Genomic DNA, 17,333 nt, shown 5'->3' with positions numbered 1-17,333 from the left:
GATTGAAAGTGTTGGTATTTCAACCCACAACATTTTTTAAACGACGCATAAAATCTAAAACTTCGGATCAAATGAATAATTTAAGAAAATTAAATATATTATGCAAAATCATCGAAGTGAAACTGTCAACTGTCAACATTAAAGTGGCTAGAGTCACTCCAGTGCGTTTAGCAGTACGGAACTGTCACTTTCACTACATGGAACACTAAAAACGCAACTTTCGGTATGACGTTGTATGGTTTCAAGACATTTTTTTGTAGAAAACTATAAAAAATTGTAAACGTCATCAAATATTAGGTTGAATTTCAACTTCTAACCGAATACACAATAATTCGTTGAAATACATTAAAATCGAATATAGACACCTGTTCAAAATTTACCAAAAAAATTTTTTTCGTTATTAATTGTGTTTTTTTTGGTCCACACTAATATATACGTCGTTGGTTATGACATATTTTTGCAATTAGAATACATAAATTGATGAAGATTATATATACAGGATGTCCCACGAAAATTTAAAACTATCTGTATATATGGCAAAATACTTATAGTAGAATCATGAAAATTTGTACGTTTGGGTTTTCGGATATTATCTATCTTTTTAATTAAAATATTTTAAAAGATGGCCGACTTCCGGTTCTACTTGAAATCGAACGTAACTTTGTTATTTTAATAGAACACCCTGTATATTAATACATTTTTGAAAACTACGTAAAATTTTAATAACTTTTTGTATGAAAATTTTTTTCGAAAAATGCATATTTTTCGAGTAATTAATTTTTTTGTAAAAATTTTCACCATTGCAGACCCTTATAAATTATTTTTTTACTATGATACCCTTAAACGTATTAAAATGGTTTCTATTCGGTTGCTTTTAGCAAACTCAGACGTATTTGAAACTATGTCGAAAAATTTTCCATTTTATACGGGGTATGTATGAAAAGTGTTCAAAGTTTAACTTCTAAAATATCAAATTTCTTTGTGGGACACCCTGTATATTATTATAATAAAGAAGTCCCCCGACCTATTGTGAACTATTACTGATAATACCGCATTTTTTTGTTTCAAAAGAAGTCGTACAAAACGACTTTTGTAGAATATTTAATTCCTTGCTGTTAATTATATTTAATAATTTTTTTATATAAAATATGTCTTACCCAAAGGTTTTTCTATCGCTCTTTTCCTCGAACTACGTCTTTTTACCATTTTTTTGTCACAAAATAAATATAAACACTCCACGAAACAACACTAAATCACATATTACCCTCTAGAGTAATTTTCCTTTATTTTTTTTTTTTTTTTTGATATAAACAAAAATTATCGTCGCACGATTATCTCATTTTACGTATTTCCAATTAGAGCTTTTTTCCGTAATGCGTTTCCCGCATTTTTCTCTCCCGATCGAACTAAAACGCAGTTCAGATTTCTGATGGTACGTTCATATTGAAAACACGGAAACCGGCCGAATGCAAACTACTCCCTGTGATATTTTCTCCCACTCCCAGGATGCTGGGCACGCTTACTGGTAGATTGTTTGTTGATTATTTTTAAAAGGATCCTTTTCAATATAAACGCACCGCCCCCTATGACAATCCGAACAGTTGGTTATTTCTTTCGCAGTCTACCAAACTGATTATAAAGATGATATGGGTCACTGGTTAAATATAATAAATAACGCTGTTTGTAGATTTCTTTTCAGTATCTTCTTATACGGATTTTCTTTTCAACTTTATGCAACTAAAAGTTCGGTTATCTTACGAAATACATGTATAATTAAAACGATATTTCATTCTTTCAAACATCACTAACACATCCAATTATTAATACTAAAACTCGCAAAAAGAAACACAACTTACAATGTATCCGACATCTGAGAAGTTGATATTGAATAAACTAGTTGATAGGTGATTAATTATCCTTAATTATCTTAATAAAATCACTAAAAACACATAAGAAACTAAACAGCGTCACATAACCTTACAGGTTGTATTGTTTTTCATCGGTTTAGAATCCGGATTCAGCGCCATCTAATGACGCAATGATAAAGTACGAGAATAGTTATAAAACATGAAAGGTTTGTCTAGAAATTCTGTATATTTATAAAAATATTATTTAGAATATAAATAAAACGATCTGTTTATGTATAGGTACTAATTAAAAATGAAAGCTTCCTTCTAAAAGCTTTATTGTATCTACTTTAGTTGTGGATGTATTTAGAGAACTCGAAATTGTATGAACAAACTCGCTAATTATTTTGTGAACGTTTTAAATATTTTCAGTAGAAGGCGTTATTATATGTTTTCAAAACCATTGTTCTAATAATTACTTTGTAAATTTACTTTTCACATTGTTCCATTCAATACATGCAACACAATATATACAAGTTCAACATCTAATTACCAAGACTCCCTTAGAACGAACTTTGATTTAGAGACAAAGCGTTACGTCCGAAACCCATCAAAATAAAAGTATTAACATTGACGTTTATTTTTCTTTAATTAACTTTCGTAAGGTTCAAAAAGTTAAGTACATTAATGCATCAACATATTATCTATAAATTGAATTTTCCGTTACTATTCGATTACAAAAGGTAATAAAACACGAACTGTCATTTCTTACCACTTTCTTCTTCTTTTTTTTTGTATATACATATACGCGTATTCTATGTTATAGTCGATAGATGTAAAATTAACAGCGTACTCATAAATATCATTAACGGATTTGAACAACTTTATAAAGAGTGACTTAAACATTCATGTTGTACGTGTTTATTTAACACGAACCTATCGGGAAAATTTAGTGATATTTGAGTCGCACGCATTCTCGTGATGACTGGATTTATCGTTTTCTGAGATTAATGGTTATTAAGTAGGATTGTATTGTATTGAATTAGAGGTATAAATATATAAGACATCTATTTTTAAAATGATATTATCAAAAAGTTGTTCGTTCTGTATTTATTTACATTTACATGTTCCATGTAATGAAATTGACAGTTCTATACTGCTAAACATTCTCGGGACGCTCTGGAGTGATTCTAGTCACTTCAATGTTGACAGTTGACAGGTTCACTTCGATGATTTTGCATAATATATTTAATTTCGTGAAATTATTTGTTTATTCTTCAATAACTAAGTTTGAATCTCCGGAATCGTTGACGATGTTGGTATAAACAGTACGTTCAATAGAAATACACAATAATTTTAATGCACATTTTGTTGAATTTCCATAATTCGATGTTCGTTTGACAATAAGACATTTGTATATATTATTTTAAAGTTTGATTAATGGATTATGGGGTGGGTATAAGTTTTGTCCGGTTTTTAATCGTTTATTCACCCCGTCTTAAGCTGTTTATCATACAATAAATTAAGGAGTGTTTTTTTTTTATAATCTTCTAAGATACAAGATTCATGATTAAAAGATAAAATCTTGAAATTTTAAAGGTACCTACATCGTAAACCTTTAGAATAATAGTAGAAGGATGGGCGACGCTTCGAAATATTTGATTTATGAGCTTTCGTAGACCGAAAAAGGCTACAACGTACATAACTCGAATGTATATTATTCAATAGAATTAAATTAATAAACAGATGTTCGAAAAAAATTTAGGATATTGAATATACGTGAACTTAAAAGTTGAACGCCGAAAGCAAATCCTTTTCTTATCTCAAAATAATGAAAAATTTTTGCTAAAAACAACTGCTAATATTCTACCTATAATACCTTTTCGTGTATTACAAATTTTACATTATATTACATCACTCAATAAGTCGAATTACTAACACACAGATGGCGCTGCTATTGTCATAACCAAATCCAACACGATCAATTAAAACAAATTTATGTTTAGACCAAAATTGATAACAATCAACGCGATATTTGACAGTAGATTTAAAAGAAAAAAATAACAAAACATATCATATACAATTTTCTATCTCTCTTTAATCTATTATCATGATTGAATCACCATGACGTGTAAGTTTCGAGTGACGGATCTATCTCACTTTAATCTAGTAAGTTTCGAGTGATGGAAACGTGAAAAGAAAAGGAAAGGAAATAGAGTTTTTTTTTTTTGATGAAAATACGATTTAACTGTACAACAACACTAACTTATTAATAACCTTAAAATTAAAAAGGATTTTAGTACAAGTGAGTTTAAGCGTTTTCGACTGTAACATGATCCGACATTCCCGTTCCATCAACGCTTTCTCCTATCAACAAACACACTCCGCAACGGCTGGAAAGCAGTTTACAATTGCCTGAAAGAGACCGAGCGGTTCGGTTCATCTCAATGGACCCCTTCTCAAAACAAACAATTTATAAACGGTGAAACAATACGTCAAGCAAATATTTCGTAAGTATTAGGAAAAGGAGAACACCCTGACGGCCCAAATGTCGCCAACTGTTTCTGAAAATTACAGAACCGGAATTCAACAAATTGTATCGTCGAATGAAATATTATTTTCTCAAATTACTTGTTTGTAATGTCTTCAGTTATTTTATTTGTTTAATAAACCGCATCGAATAGTCTTTGTACCTATTTAATCTCTTATCAATATCAGAGATTTAATTTACAACTTTAAAGCTATTTTGCCATTGGAAACGAGACAGTAATTGTTGATTAATGGGTGTTGTAGTAGAACGTGCGCGGACCGGTTGCCTACTTGGTGTAGTACGTCGCGATTTAATGAGCTGTATTTCAACAGGTCCAGATTAAGAATATTCACGTACCAATGCATGTAATTTTTATTTAAAAAACTCATTTTCCGGAAATAACCGAATACTTTTTAAAGAATTCATTATTTAGATCGTTCAACGTCGTTCAAAAAGATAGGCAACCAAACATTCAGCATATAATTCCAATCAATATATTTAGAGATGGGAGTTTATTTATTTAAATTTATTCATTAGAAAAAGTATTCGATACTTCTATTATTTTATTCATAAATCGATTAACGATACAGTTTTTCTTTTAAATCAATAACGAAACTAACGTGTATATTTGTTAAATATATTTACTTTAATCACAATTATAATTTCCACTAATCCCCTTGGTTTTAAAATACCACTACTATATTCTCCTGAGAATCTATTTTAATATTCGTAGACAAAAAAAAATAGTTGTTGCTGTTGCAAAAAACATAGTAACCTTTTTTTATTAAACAGTTATTTTTAATTAGCAGAAATGTGATTAGAAACTCCCAACTCTATACATATTAAATTCCGTTAATGTCATATGTCAATTTAAAAAACAAAACTCGATTTAACCCGTAATGGAATTCGACTTAAATGGATGGAATAGTGAATAATTTTTTACTATTTTGAGCCGACGAATTATTTATTCAAAATATATTGGGAAAGTTAAACAAACTAGAGTAAAAATGGAAATTATTGTTTGAAATAATGTTCAGTTTCTGAATTCAACTAAAGTTACGCCCAACTCGAGTCGACCATCACTACCATGGCCTGTTTTGTCAATTTAGTGGTTTTAACCTTTGGTAAATAAATTTTTTGAATTACAAGAAAAAACACTTTATGCAGCTTCTAAATTATACTATTAAAGTCTGCGTTTACATTCAGTACCCACTTTCGAATGATTCTGAATTATATTATTACATACTAGTCGAAGTTTTATTAGATCCTTTTAAGGAAAACTCGCCGTTTTATTGTCGTCGCTGACATGTGCTATTTTATAGTTAAATAATGGATTATTGGATATTTCTCCAAAATGAACGAGCAAAGTCACCATTATCATTTCGAGATAATAAAACTTTTACTTTCCCACAATAACGTCGATACTGCAACGTTTTTATTCATTTATTATTAGTTATTCGCGGACAATCAGATAAGACGAGTTTGCCGTATTTAGTCGAGAAGAATAGGATAGGTGGATTTATGACTCGAGATCTAAACAAGGTATAGTAGAGTTCAAAAGTTATTTATACATACAAAAGGAGAATAAAACAAATGATTTTGTTGTAGGGGTTTATACAACTAAACAAAAATAAATATGGAATCAACATATAAATAAAATGTACAAACACTACATTATTTAACTATCGAAATATAAGTTTCAAATACGACTTTGTTGATTAACTGACATATCTTCTTCTTTTTTTTGTCGAGTTGAAGACTTTTACTTACCTACTTTTTAGATCGGTTTGTTTTTGAAATGTTTAAATTTCAGTAATGAAATATGAGTTTAGAAGACTTCTTTTGTTGATTAATTGACCTATCTTCTTCTTTTTCTTCTCGAGTTGAGGACTTTTACTTACCTACTTTTTAGATCGGTTTGTTTTTGAAATGTTTAGATTTCAGTAATGAATTTTGAGTTTAGAAGATTTCTTTTGTTGATTAATTGACATATCTTCTTCTTTTTCTTCTCGAGTTGAGGACTTTTACTTACCTACTTTTTACATAGGTTTGTTTTTGAAATGTTTAGATTTCAGTAATGAAATATACTTTAATTGATTATCCGACATATATTCTGTTTTTGTCGAGTTGGAGACTTTTACTTAATTATTTTTTAGATCAGTTTGTTTATAGAATGTTTAGACTTCAATATTGTAATAAGTTTCGATCACGACTTTGTTCATAAGCTTGACAAGTTTTCTTCTTTTTTGTTTTATCAGAAGCTTTCACTCAATCATTTTACAGTTAGGCTTGTTGTAACAGTTTTAATATATTTTGAAAGTAGAAGAAATTTTTATAGTTCTTCTTCTATTTATAGATAGCTCTGACATAATCTTCTGTTATTGTTCGTGACGAAAACTTGAACCGATTTTTAGACTTGGTAATTTTAAGAATCTCTAATTCTTTGTATGTTCAATTATTATACAGTTTTCGCTATTACTTTATCAGTTTTTAAACCTTGAGTTTACTTATTTTGTTTATCAAGTTTATTTGTATATCTGAAGAATGTTATATGCAGAATAACGACTACTTTTAGGTTAGGTTCGGATAATTTAATGAAACAATTATTAGAAAACGTATTTTTATTTTTTTTAATACAAATTAATAACACTAAAAATGTTGAAATTTTTTAATCACCTATAAGATGGCAATGGCAATGGAAATTCACTAACATTTGCGATTAAGTACGTAAAAAATATTTACGAGACAAAATCAAATTAATTTTAAGGTCTAATAGGAAATTTGAGAATAAAACGACTATTAAAATAAGAATGATATTTATAACATAACGATATGAATACAAGGTCTGTCATTATGAGACAAATATAAGAAAGTCAAAGGAAAATTGCTGAAATTAGGGGAAGAAATATCGAAACGAATGAAAGAAAAATTACGAATGGAAAAATACAACAACAAAAAATAGGAAAGCTAAATCAAATTGGAGTTTTAGTTTAGTCATATTTTAATTTGTTGAAAACAATTCGTAAACAACAAAAATTAGGATTTCATTTCCACTCGAGTGAATAAAACGTTCAAAATTCAGTAAAAACTGTGAAAAATAATCGATATAGTAAAAAAAATGTTTAATTCGGATAATTTTACATTTTTAAACAACATAAAATGCATTTTTAAGGATTATTATTAAATAGTTCAAATATAAATGCATATATCGACATGTGTTTTTGCTTCACACTGTAGATAAAGTACTAGAAAGACCGAGATTACAAACAGTAGTGAAAATTAGAGGGTAACTCGACTGCAGATGCATATTTCAGTGGTAACAAAAACGTTTATGACAGAACAAAAGAAGAATCAACACCCAAAGGAGATTGTTCCACTAGAAATCATCAATATACGAATATATTAGTGAAAAAACTGTAATTTTAATGCAATTTGTATTCCGAAAAGAAAGAAACTGGCATAATAACAATTAAATAGAAAAAGAACTTGAAGATGTTAACCCATAAACAATTATTATATCAAAAATATAATGAAATATGAACTGATTTGAAAAAAAAACAATTTTTGCAAAAACGACAATAAAAAAAATATATTTAAAATTCGTAAATACTAGTGAATCATATAAATATATTAAAAAAAAAACATAAATATGGAAAAACTCATTTTATACAAGTTGTTTGAACCTTTCCAAACGAATCTGCGCCTTATCGTTTTCCGGTACACCATTAACCGAACCGAATCTCTGTTTTCTTTTCTCCAATTTTTCTTTGTTTTCCAAATTCGACATGGTCGACGATACCGATCCGCCGAATCTCGCCGCTCTCTGTTTCAAAATATCAACGCTGGTATTCTGCAAAAAAATCCTGTTGAGAAGCGTTCCTACAATTTTTTTGTTTCGACTTACTACTTTTGACGAAGTGATGCTGCTACTAGAGGTGGTACCGAAGCGTTCGGCTCTCGCGGCTCTTTTAGCGTCCACGCTCAATGCTGTAACTCCAAATTTTTTGGCCCTCATCTCCAATCTCTGTTGATACAAACAGTTTCATCTTATTAAAACAGAAATAAAAAGGGACAAAGCAAAGCATTTAACATCGTTATAAAAGCAATAACAGATAAGAATCAGTCAATTCCTAACCTAAAGTGCAACTATAGACTTAAATTCGTTTTAAAATGTGTAATAAAGACACTATGAGAATAAGATTGTGGTTTTAGAACCTCCCCATACTAAAACTCATTCCAATTTTTGAACAACCCTTGTATCAACAATTTTGTAAATATAAAAATAAGTCCACTCAAAATAGCGTGCAAAACGATACAAATAGACATTAAAAAAATTAAATACAGAAATAAGTTCAATACATTTAAATCACTTACCTCTTTTGCTGTTAAATCTGACAATTTGATAACTTTTTTTTCTTCATTTTTATCAATTGCATCTGCAGTTATAGTTTTAACTATAGTTTCCTCAATTTTTTCTTCGTTATCCGTGCCGAAATTGATATTATTCCTGTTTAATACAACTTTTTTGGGTTGTTTAACTTCAATAGGTGACGTATCTTCGATTTTTCTTTTATTAATATTTGGAGATTCGTCTAAATCGTTTTCGAGGATAACAGATTCATTAGTATCTATATGTTCATCATCGTCTTCCTGTAAAATAACGTAACAAATCGACAATGTATAATACGTTATGGTATATTTTACTTACGTTCAATAAATCTTCCTCCAAATCATCTACTGATTCGGAACCGATATTTTCGTTATTTTTTAATGCTGATTGTAACCTTTCGATTAGTTCGGTTTTGTTACCAGCTGTGCTTAGTCCTCGTTGTTTTAATTCCTTTTTCAAATCGGGTACCTACAGAAAAAACACATAACCTCAATACGTTAAGTTTAAAATAATTTAATCCATCGACAGTTAATTATAATAAAAATATTCGATCAATAGTCTAGAAAGTAGTAATATTTTTTTTGTTTTTACCTTCAATTTTGAAAAATCTATAGAATTATCAGTCAACCTCTCATCTGCCATTTTGAAAATTTGTGTTTTCACTTCTTCTGTCCCAATCATGAAACCGCTTGTTTCGTAAATCATAAACCACGATATTACATTAAACGTACATCAACTTTTAATGACTGAATATACATAAATTATTTATAAAACTATTATTAATACAAAAAATATCCAAATAGATAAAGTATACCGGATCAATACGTAATTATAAACGAGGTATATGTACTAATAATGATAACACCATAGATAAAATAGTAAATTTAAAGACCGCTTACTTGATTTGGAATTTAATTATTTAAGAATATTTCGACACCTCTTACGCCTATTTTTAAAACAATTCAGTTTCCCACTGCACTATATTTAAAACGAATCAAATGACATTTATATTTGTTTATAGATATTTATACAAGTTGTTCTGAATAGTTCTATGACTATGGTGTTATCTATTGAGCGAAGGATATATTATAGTTTCAGAAATTTAAAGGCAACTATAAAATTATGAAAGTATGACATTTAATTTATAGATGGCTGTATCTAATTTGAATTTGATGCATTTCTATAAAAAAATGCTAAATTTAATTTGTTTTAACTGCACTGATTAAACCTCAATTAGATTGGAACAAATTTCAACAGACTGTGCTGCACTCTATTGAATAATGTATATAACAAAACTACGATGATGTAATAAAAAATGTAAAGGTTACTGTAAGAATGAATACAAGTTTCACTTCAAATTACGTAGATGGCAGTATAAATATTTAATTAATAATGTGTCGAACTAATTATTTACTTTTTTCATAGCGTTGAAATAAATTTAATCCTTATTAAATATAATATTAGATATCTAATACATTTAGAATTTCATTTAATTATTTGAACATTATGAGTACGTGTCCCAGCTGTTGAACTATAAATATATATTTGAATTCGTTATTTACATAGGGCGTTTACTACAACAAACATATGGTGTTACTCATTTCGTTGTAAGATTTTTTTGTATGAAGCCTGATGTTTACTAGTCAGTAATTCACAGGTGAAATTAGCCATGTGAAGAATCTCTTTAACTGGCTTTTGCATAACAAATATGGAGGTATAGGTATAGCCGTTATTTTTGAATTTGGAAATATCAGTACCAGTACTAGAAAATAAACGTAATTGAACCTAATATTTTTAATGGTGTACTTACATTATTTTCAATCTCATTATAAAAAATACTTTTTGTACGTGAAGTTGCCAAATATTTTTTTGAAATTTTCTGAGAGTGTTTGGTCATATATCATCCTCTATGGAACCCTTCCGTCGTCGCCTTCACCGGATGGAGTCCCAATAATCGACCAGCCCAAAGCGAACGTCCATTCAACAGCTGCTTCGACATATGTACCACATAACATTCCTTTTCACCAGGTGCTTATTTTACTTCGGCCTTTTTTTCTTTTCGTAAATATATAATGTGAATAGTGTTATTAAGTTAAATTTATCAAAATTACTTACAAGTATACGATAAAAAAGATATTACAAATATTGTCTTCATGATTACTAATATATATCTGAAAAATCGATCGAAAAGACTGATGAATAATTTGTAATTTATAATGTGCGTAATTCCTTATAACAAAAAGAATCTTGGAAATCTATTCGTGACAAAAACATTATGTGCGAACGTCTACAACTTAAATAATTAATTGTAATAAACTGTGGGAAGGAATGTGTGGAATGTAAACTCTTTGTTTGTACTTCAGTCAACCGTGGTGACCGCCACCGGAAGATGATGAGTTTTTAAAGGAAATTACAACTATCGTTCGTTAATTTACTTCATTTATACAGTATATTTAAAAAATAATAATCAGGTATTTCATTTTTATATTATTTAATTTTGCTTTAAACAATCAATACCACTTATTATTCGTTTGAATCGGCAGGGGGCGTAGCTCAGATGGTAGAGCGCTCGCTTAGCATGCGAGAGGTACCGGGATCGATGCCCGGCGCCTCCATAGCTTTTTCTTATTTTTTTTTTAATTCTACGTAACAAATTGTAGTCTAAACTAAATTAGAAAGGGAACTTTTAAAAGATGAATCAATTATTGAAGTTGTATAAAAGAAAAACAGATAATAACTGTAAATGTTATTTCAAAATTTGTATCAAATTTTGATCAATGATAAATTGGTAGGTTTACAGATCGTGTTTATACCTAAATAAAATAACATCTGCCGGTCGCGTGTCCACCTGGACATCATCGGTCCGGTACTTGAAAGGTACCAAGCGTATACACAGAAGGGGAGTGCCTTCCATATACAGGACCAGACGAAAAAGTCTGTACACAAAACGTATTACATATTTATTTAATCGCACTTGCAGATTTTTCGAAAAAATCATCGTTTTTAAGACTTAAGACTTCACTAAGACGTGAAGAATTTATTAATGATCTACTTATAAAGGTAACGTCGTCCTACGCGGAAATTAACTTTGAAATGTTATTTTTCAATGGTAATCAATTAAATTCTTGTTTTACAAATATGGCGGTTGGAAATTAACTCTCGATACAAACAAATGAATATTTTCTATATTTTTTAAATCAAATCTAACATTTTAAATTCCTCCCTATTTGTATTTTTAATTTTTTGTATCTAACAAGCTCGAGAAATGGGTCCTTAGGCCGGCCCTGTTCAGCTACAAACGGAATTTTAAAATTCGGCGAATACGCGCCGAGTTTTTATTTTTTATTATTACAGTATTTCATTTAAATAACGTCAAGGAAAGTCTATTGATATATAAATAAGTTTATGTAGCGGTATAAATAAATTATTGTAAGTTAAGTGTATAGTGTGTAGATGAATTTACACGTTTACATGTTTACACACGTCCGACACATAATTTTCAATCGGCAATAATTTAAAATAGCGGCGTTAAAGACGTAATTAATATGCTTGATATGGAGATATAGGTTCCGGTCAGCAAATCGGTTTTCCGGTATTTAAAAAACTGTAGATATATATATATATATATATGTGACAACGACCTTTGTCAACCTCCAGTTTCCGCTCGTTAAATTGGAAACTTTACGAGTCGAATTTTTAAAAACAAGAATTTATTTACAAATCCAAGGGGTTCGGTAGTACATTACAACGCATTAGTATCACCGATGTACAAACGGGGTGTTTAATTAAGCCGGTACTACACGGTGCGTCAAAATTCGCCGAAATTTGGACGAAATCCGTTTACTTTTTACTTTTAAGTTTCGAATAAAAGATTTTTTTGAGTTTCTATTGAAAATATCATTTTTCCAAGCAGGAAACGATTTTCTTATGGAAAAAACATCGTCGAGACGTTTCCTTTGCAAGTCATAAGTAATTTCCCTCATATTTATGTCGTAAAGTCAAAGTGCACACCCCGCCATAACACAAACATCCGGCCTCGTCGTATCCTTCGGTTTTTAACTTTGCACGTATTTTACTTCCAACTCTATTCACCTGTCGTCCACTGTCGTTCCAACGAGACAATACACCTTCGTGTACGTATTGTGATTATTAACGTGTTGTACGCGACGATTAAACGTTAAGATGAAAAGTGAATTGGAATTTCGAAATGGTTGAAATGAGTTTTGGTGAGTGGGTTCGAGCGGGGATTTACCGGTTCTTCGAGGATGCCGCTGGGGGTTACCATTGACAGGTAAGACGTTCGTTCGCGATTATTTGATTTGAAATACCATAATGTCATGGTACTTTTCCTATTTTACGTTTTTTTATTAAATTTTTTAAATAAATAAAATTACCGCCCGTATTTTATGGGTTGATTGTCGTAATGAACGGGCAGGTGAAAGTTTATTATACGTTAATTATTTTGAGTTGATATTCTATGTTAGGAAGATACATTCGATTGGTTATCGTTACGCCAGAGAAGGTTTAATATCTACCTCTGAAGGTCGTGAATAATAAACGTTTGTGGTTGGGTCTAATTAAGAGGATCGTTCGCGCTAATAACGTTGAAACGAAAAAATCGGACATAATTCAAAATGTTTCACTATAAAATTTAGTTTCCGAACAACTTTTGCACGTGGATTTATTATTTTATTGTTTTTTTTTTTAGAAATCAAAATGGTGTTTGAATTGAAAATGGTTTTTTGCTTTGAAAAACCAATGCATCCCGTTTTTTTTTTTTCGAGAAAATGATAATTTTGATGTTTGAAATACGATGGAAAATAAAATTTGAAAGTTCCCTATCGTTTCTGTGTATGGAAAAAATTTTATTCAAGATCAAAGGTCAAAAAAATGAGTTTTTCGCGATTATCACCAAAACGGTGAGTTTTATCATAAAAATACCTCAGACGAAAATTATAGATCACGAAATTATCTACAAAAAACGTATAAGTACTTTTTTCCCTACGAGTCATCGTTTCTGAGATATATCGATCAATGTCAAATGTCAAATAAATGAGTTTTTCGCAATTTTCAACAAAACGGTGAGTTTTATCATAAAAATACCTCAGACGAAAGTTGTAGATCACAAAATTATCTACAAAAAACGTATCAATACTTTTTTTCGTACGAGTTACCGTTTCTGAGATATAACGATCAATGTCAAATGTCAAAAAAATTAGTTTTCCGCAATTTTCAGCAAAACTGTGAGTTTTATCATAAAAATACCTCAGACGAAAATTGTAGATCACGAAATTATCTACAAAAAACGTATAAGTACTTTTTTCCCTACGAGTCATCGTTTCTGAGATATATCGATCAATGTCAAATGTCAAATAAATGAGTTTTTCGCAATTTTCAACAAAACGGTGAGTTTTATCATAAAAATACCTCAGACGAAAGTTGTAGATCACAAAATTATCTACAAAAAACGTATCAATACTTTTTTTCGTACGAGTTACCGTTTCTGAGATATAACGATCAATGTCAAATGTCAAAAAAATTAGTTTTTCGCAATTTTCAGCAAAACTGTGAGTTTTATCATAAAAATACCTCAGACGAAAATTGTAGATCACGAAATTATCTACAAAAAACGTATAAGTACTTTTTTCCCTACGAGTCATCGTTTCTGAGATATATCGATCAATGTCAAATGTCAAAAAAATTAGTTTTTCGCAATTTTCAACAAAACGGTGAGTTTTATCATAAAAGTACCTCAGACGAAAGTTGTAGATCATGAAATTATCTACAAAAAACGTATAAGTACTTTTTTTCGTACGAGTTACCGTTTCTGAGATATAACGATCAATGTCAAATGTCAAAAAAATTAGTTTTCCGCAATTTTCAGCAAAACTGTGAGTTTTATCATATAAATACCTCAGACGAAAGTTGTAGATCACAAAATTATCTACAAAAAACGTATCAATACTTTTTTTCGTACGAGTTACCGTTTCTGAGATATAACGATCAATGTCAAATGTCAAAAAAATTAGTTTTTCGCAATTTTCAGCAAAACTGTGAGTTTTATCATAAAAATACCTCAGACGAAAATTGTAGATCACGAAATTATCTACAAAAAACGTATAAGTACTTTTTTCCCTACGAGTCATCGTTTCTGAGATATAATGATTCAAAAAATTGTAAAAGTCTAAATCAAAAAAATCACAGGTCCAAAAAATGAGTTTTTCGCAATTTTCAGTGAAATGGTGAATTTTATCTTAAAAATATCTTAGATAAAAATTGTAGATCATGAAATTATCTACAAAAAACGTATTAATACTTTTTTCCCCACTAGTCATCGTTTCTGAGATATAATGAAGGTTAAAAGTAAAAAAAAAATTGTGTTTTTCGCAATTTCCAGGCAAATGGTGAGTTTTATCAAAAAAATACCTCAGATGAAAATTATAGATCGTAAAATTATCTACAAAAAACATTACAATACTTTTTTTCGTACGAGTTACCGTTTCTGAGATATAACGATCAATGTCAAATGTCAAAAAAAAATAGTTTTTCGCAGTTTTTAACAAAATGGTGAGTTTTATCAAAAAATACCACAGACGAAAATTGTAGATCGTAAAATTATCTACAAAAACGTATTGATACTTTTTTTCGTACGAGTTACCGTTTCTGAGTTATAACGATCAATGTCAAATGTCAAAAAAATGAGTTTTTCGCGATTATCAACAAAACGATGAGTTTTACCAAAAAAATACCTCAGACGAAAATTGTAGATCGTAAAATTATCTACAAAAAACGTATCAATACTTTTTTTCCTACGAGTTACCGTTTCTGAGATATAACGATCAATGTCAAATGTCAAAAAAATTAGTTTTTCGCAATTTTCAGCAAAACTGTGAGTTTTATCATAAAAATACCTCAGACGAAAATTGTAGATCACGAAATTATCTACAAAAAACGTATAAGTACTTTTTTCCCTACGAGTCATCGTTTCTGAGATATATCGATCAATGTCAAATGTCAAAAAAATGAGTTTTTCGCAATTTTCAACAAAACGGTGAGTTTTATCATAATAGTACCTCAGACGAAAGTTGTAGATCATGAAATTATCTACAAAAAACGTATAAGTACTTTTTTTCGTACGAATCACCGTTTCTGAGATATAACGATCAATGTCAAATGTCAAAAAAATGAGTTTTTCGCAATTTTCAACAAAACGGTGAGTTTTATCATAAAAATACCTCAGACGAAAGTTGTAGATCATGAAATTGTCTACAAAAAACGTATAAGTACTTTTTTCCCTACGAGTTACCGTTTCTGAGATATAACGATCAATGTCAAATATCAAAAAAATTAGTTTTTCGCAATTTTCAGCAAATCAGTGAGTTTTATCCTAAAAATACCTCAGAAGAAAATTGTAGATCGTAAAATTATCTACAAAAAACATATGAATACTTTTTTTCGTAGGAGTTACTGTTTCTGAGATATAACGATTCAAAATGTTGTAAAAGTTATTATGTTTCAGATTTCACAAGAAATACTGAAGTTGCATAACAACATCGTCGAATTTTAGCAAAATCTTCGTCAATTGATAAATTATTTGATGAACTTATGACAGTTCCCACCAGTCATCAGAAATTTGTTATAAATATTCACAAGTCTCGGTTCATTTCAATGTAAGAACCATTAAAATACAACTTTTACAATTTTTTGAATCATTATATCTCAAAAACGGTAACTCGTACGAAAAAAAGTATTAATACTTTTTTTGTATATAATTTTATGTTCTACAATTTTTGTCTGAGGTATTTTTATGATAAAACTCACCGTTTGCCTAGAAATTGCGAAAAACTCTTATTTTGACCTTTGATCTTGAATTAAATTTTTTCCATAAACGGAAATGATAATGAACATTCAAATTCTACGTTCAATTGTATTTTAAACAATTTTACTGATTTTCAACTCTATGGGAATTTATGTAATTTCGAAAGTCTAAATTGATTATACGTTATACTGATGAGGTATAAGAAATCTAAAATCGGTCTATTGTTTATTCAATTTTTTCAATATCTGTACCATGTTATAGAAATGTCGATTCAATATCTTTTTGCAATTTTGTGAAGCTTTTTACCCATTACATATTTCACTACAAGTTCGTTAAAATCACAATTAAAATAATTAAAACCCGTTTTCAAACCTAGTATCTAGTTTCAATAAACTTCACAATGTAATAATTAATCGATTCTGAGTGAATAAACTGGAAAGGAAACAAAAAAATTAATATTGCGCGGATTTGTCCTTCTAAAGCATTACAACATTACAAAACAGGTATAATTATGACGAAGAAAAACAAAATTATCTATTCAAACAATATTTCTGATGTTAATAATGCATTTACTTTAATGAAATCTATGAGAGAGAGAATATGTTGGATAAAGGCGTGATTTGCAACGACTTAGCCGGGGTTGGGCTCTTTATTTACCATTATTTATAACCATTAAAAGAAAACTAAATTAATTAGTTCGATAGGAATAGAGAAAAATGTTTTATGGTCAAAAAATTTCTAGAGAAA

At 29.4% G+C, this 17,333-nt stretch overlaps 3 protein-coding genes and 1 non-coding gene across 6 annotated transcripts in view; 2 read left to right on the top strand and 2 right to left on the bottom strand.

Annotated features, from left to right (window-relative positions):
• LOC130450150 (BDNF/NT-3 growth factors receptor-like) overlaps positions 1-1,928 on the bottom strand; it is a 50,539-nt gene extending 48,611 nt beyond the window's left edge. The window contains exon 1 of the mRNA XM_056788357.1: positions 1,158-1,928. Coding sequence (XP_056644335.1) covers positions 1,158-1,206 — 49 coding nt within the window. The 5' untranslated portion in view covers positions 1,207-1,928. The remainder of the gene's footprint in view (positions 1-1,157) is intronic.
• A 5,055-nt stretch (positions 1,929-6,983) lies between these two features.
• LOC130450250 (SAP domain-containing ribonucleoprotein) lies at positions 6,984-9,737 on the bottom strand. 3 transcript variants are annotated; one of them, XM_056788547.1, is made up of 5 exons: positions 9,359-9,737; positions 9,086-9,235; positions 8,752-9,027; positions 8,282-8,401; positions 6,984-8,227 (listed from the first exon to the last, which is right to left on the bottom strand). In XM_056788547.1, exons 1-5 carry the CDS (start codon positions 9,470-9,472, stop codon positions 8,042-8,044), a joined length of 846 nt encoding a protein of 281 aa, XP_056644525.1. In that variant the 5' UTR covers positions 9,473-9,737; the 3' UTR covers positions 6,984-8,041. The 3 variants fall into 3 exon arrangements, with proteins under 3 accessions (XP_056644525.1, XP_056644524.1, XP_056644523.1); XM_056788546.1 differs by having other exon boundaries at positions 8,285-8,401; positions 9,359-9,531; XM_056788545.1 differs by having other exon boundaries at positions 6,984-8,401; positions 9,359-9,534.
• A 1,572-nt stretch (positions 9,738-11,309) lies between these two features.
• Positions 11,310-11,382, top strand: Trnaa-agc (transfer RNA alanine (anticodon AGC)). Its single transcript has one exon. It is a non-coding gene; the product is annotated as a tRNA-Ala (tRNA).
• A 1,464-nt stretch (positions 11,383-12,846) lies between these two features.
• LOC130450080 (TNF receptor-associated factor 4) overlaps positions 12,847-17,333 on the top strand; it is a 41,569-nt gene continuing 37,082 nt past the window's right edge. Inside the window, exon 1 of the mRNA XM_056788266.1 lies at positions 12,847-13,058. The gene's annotated coding sequence lies outside the window, so the exon portion shown is untranslated. The remainder of the gene's footprint in view (positions 13,059-17,333) is intronic.

This window comes from Diorhabda sublineata, chromosome 11, assembly GCF_026230105.1.
Source record: "Diorhabda sublineata isolate icDioSubl1.1 chromosome 11, icDioSubl1.1, whole genome shotgun sequence".
NCBI lineage: Eukaryota > Metazoa > Arthropoda > Insecta > Coleoptera > Chrysomelidae > Diorhabda > Diorhabda sublineata.
Note: the sequence above shows the minus strand (reverse complement) of the source record. Positions and strands in the feature narration are given on the sequence as shown.

Coding starts and splice junctions, on each gene's coding strand:
- LOC130450250 (XM_056788545.1), bottom strand. CDS start 9,472: ATGATTTACGAAACAAGCGGTTTCATGATTGGGACAGAAGAAGTGAAA. Junction 9,236..9,358: donor TAGATTTTTCAAAATTGAAG/GTAAAAACAAAA, acceptor TTTTTTCTGTAG/GTACCCGATTTGAAAAAGGA. Junction 9,028..9,085: donor TGGAGGAAGATTTATTGAAC/GTAAGTAAAATA, acceptor GTTATTTTACAG/GAAGACGATGATGAACATAT.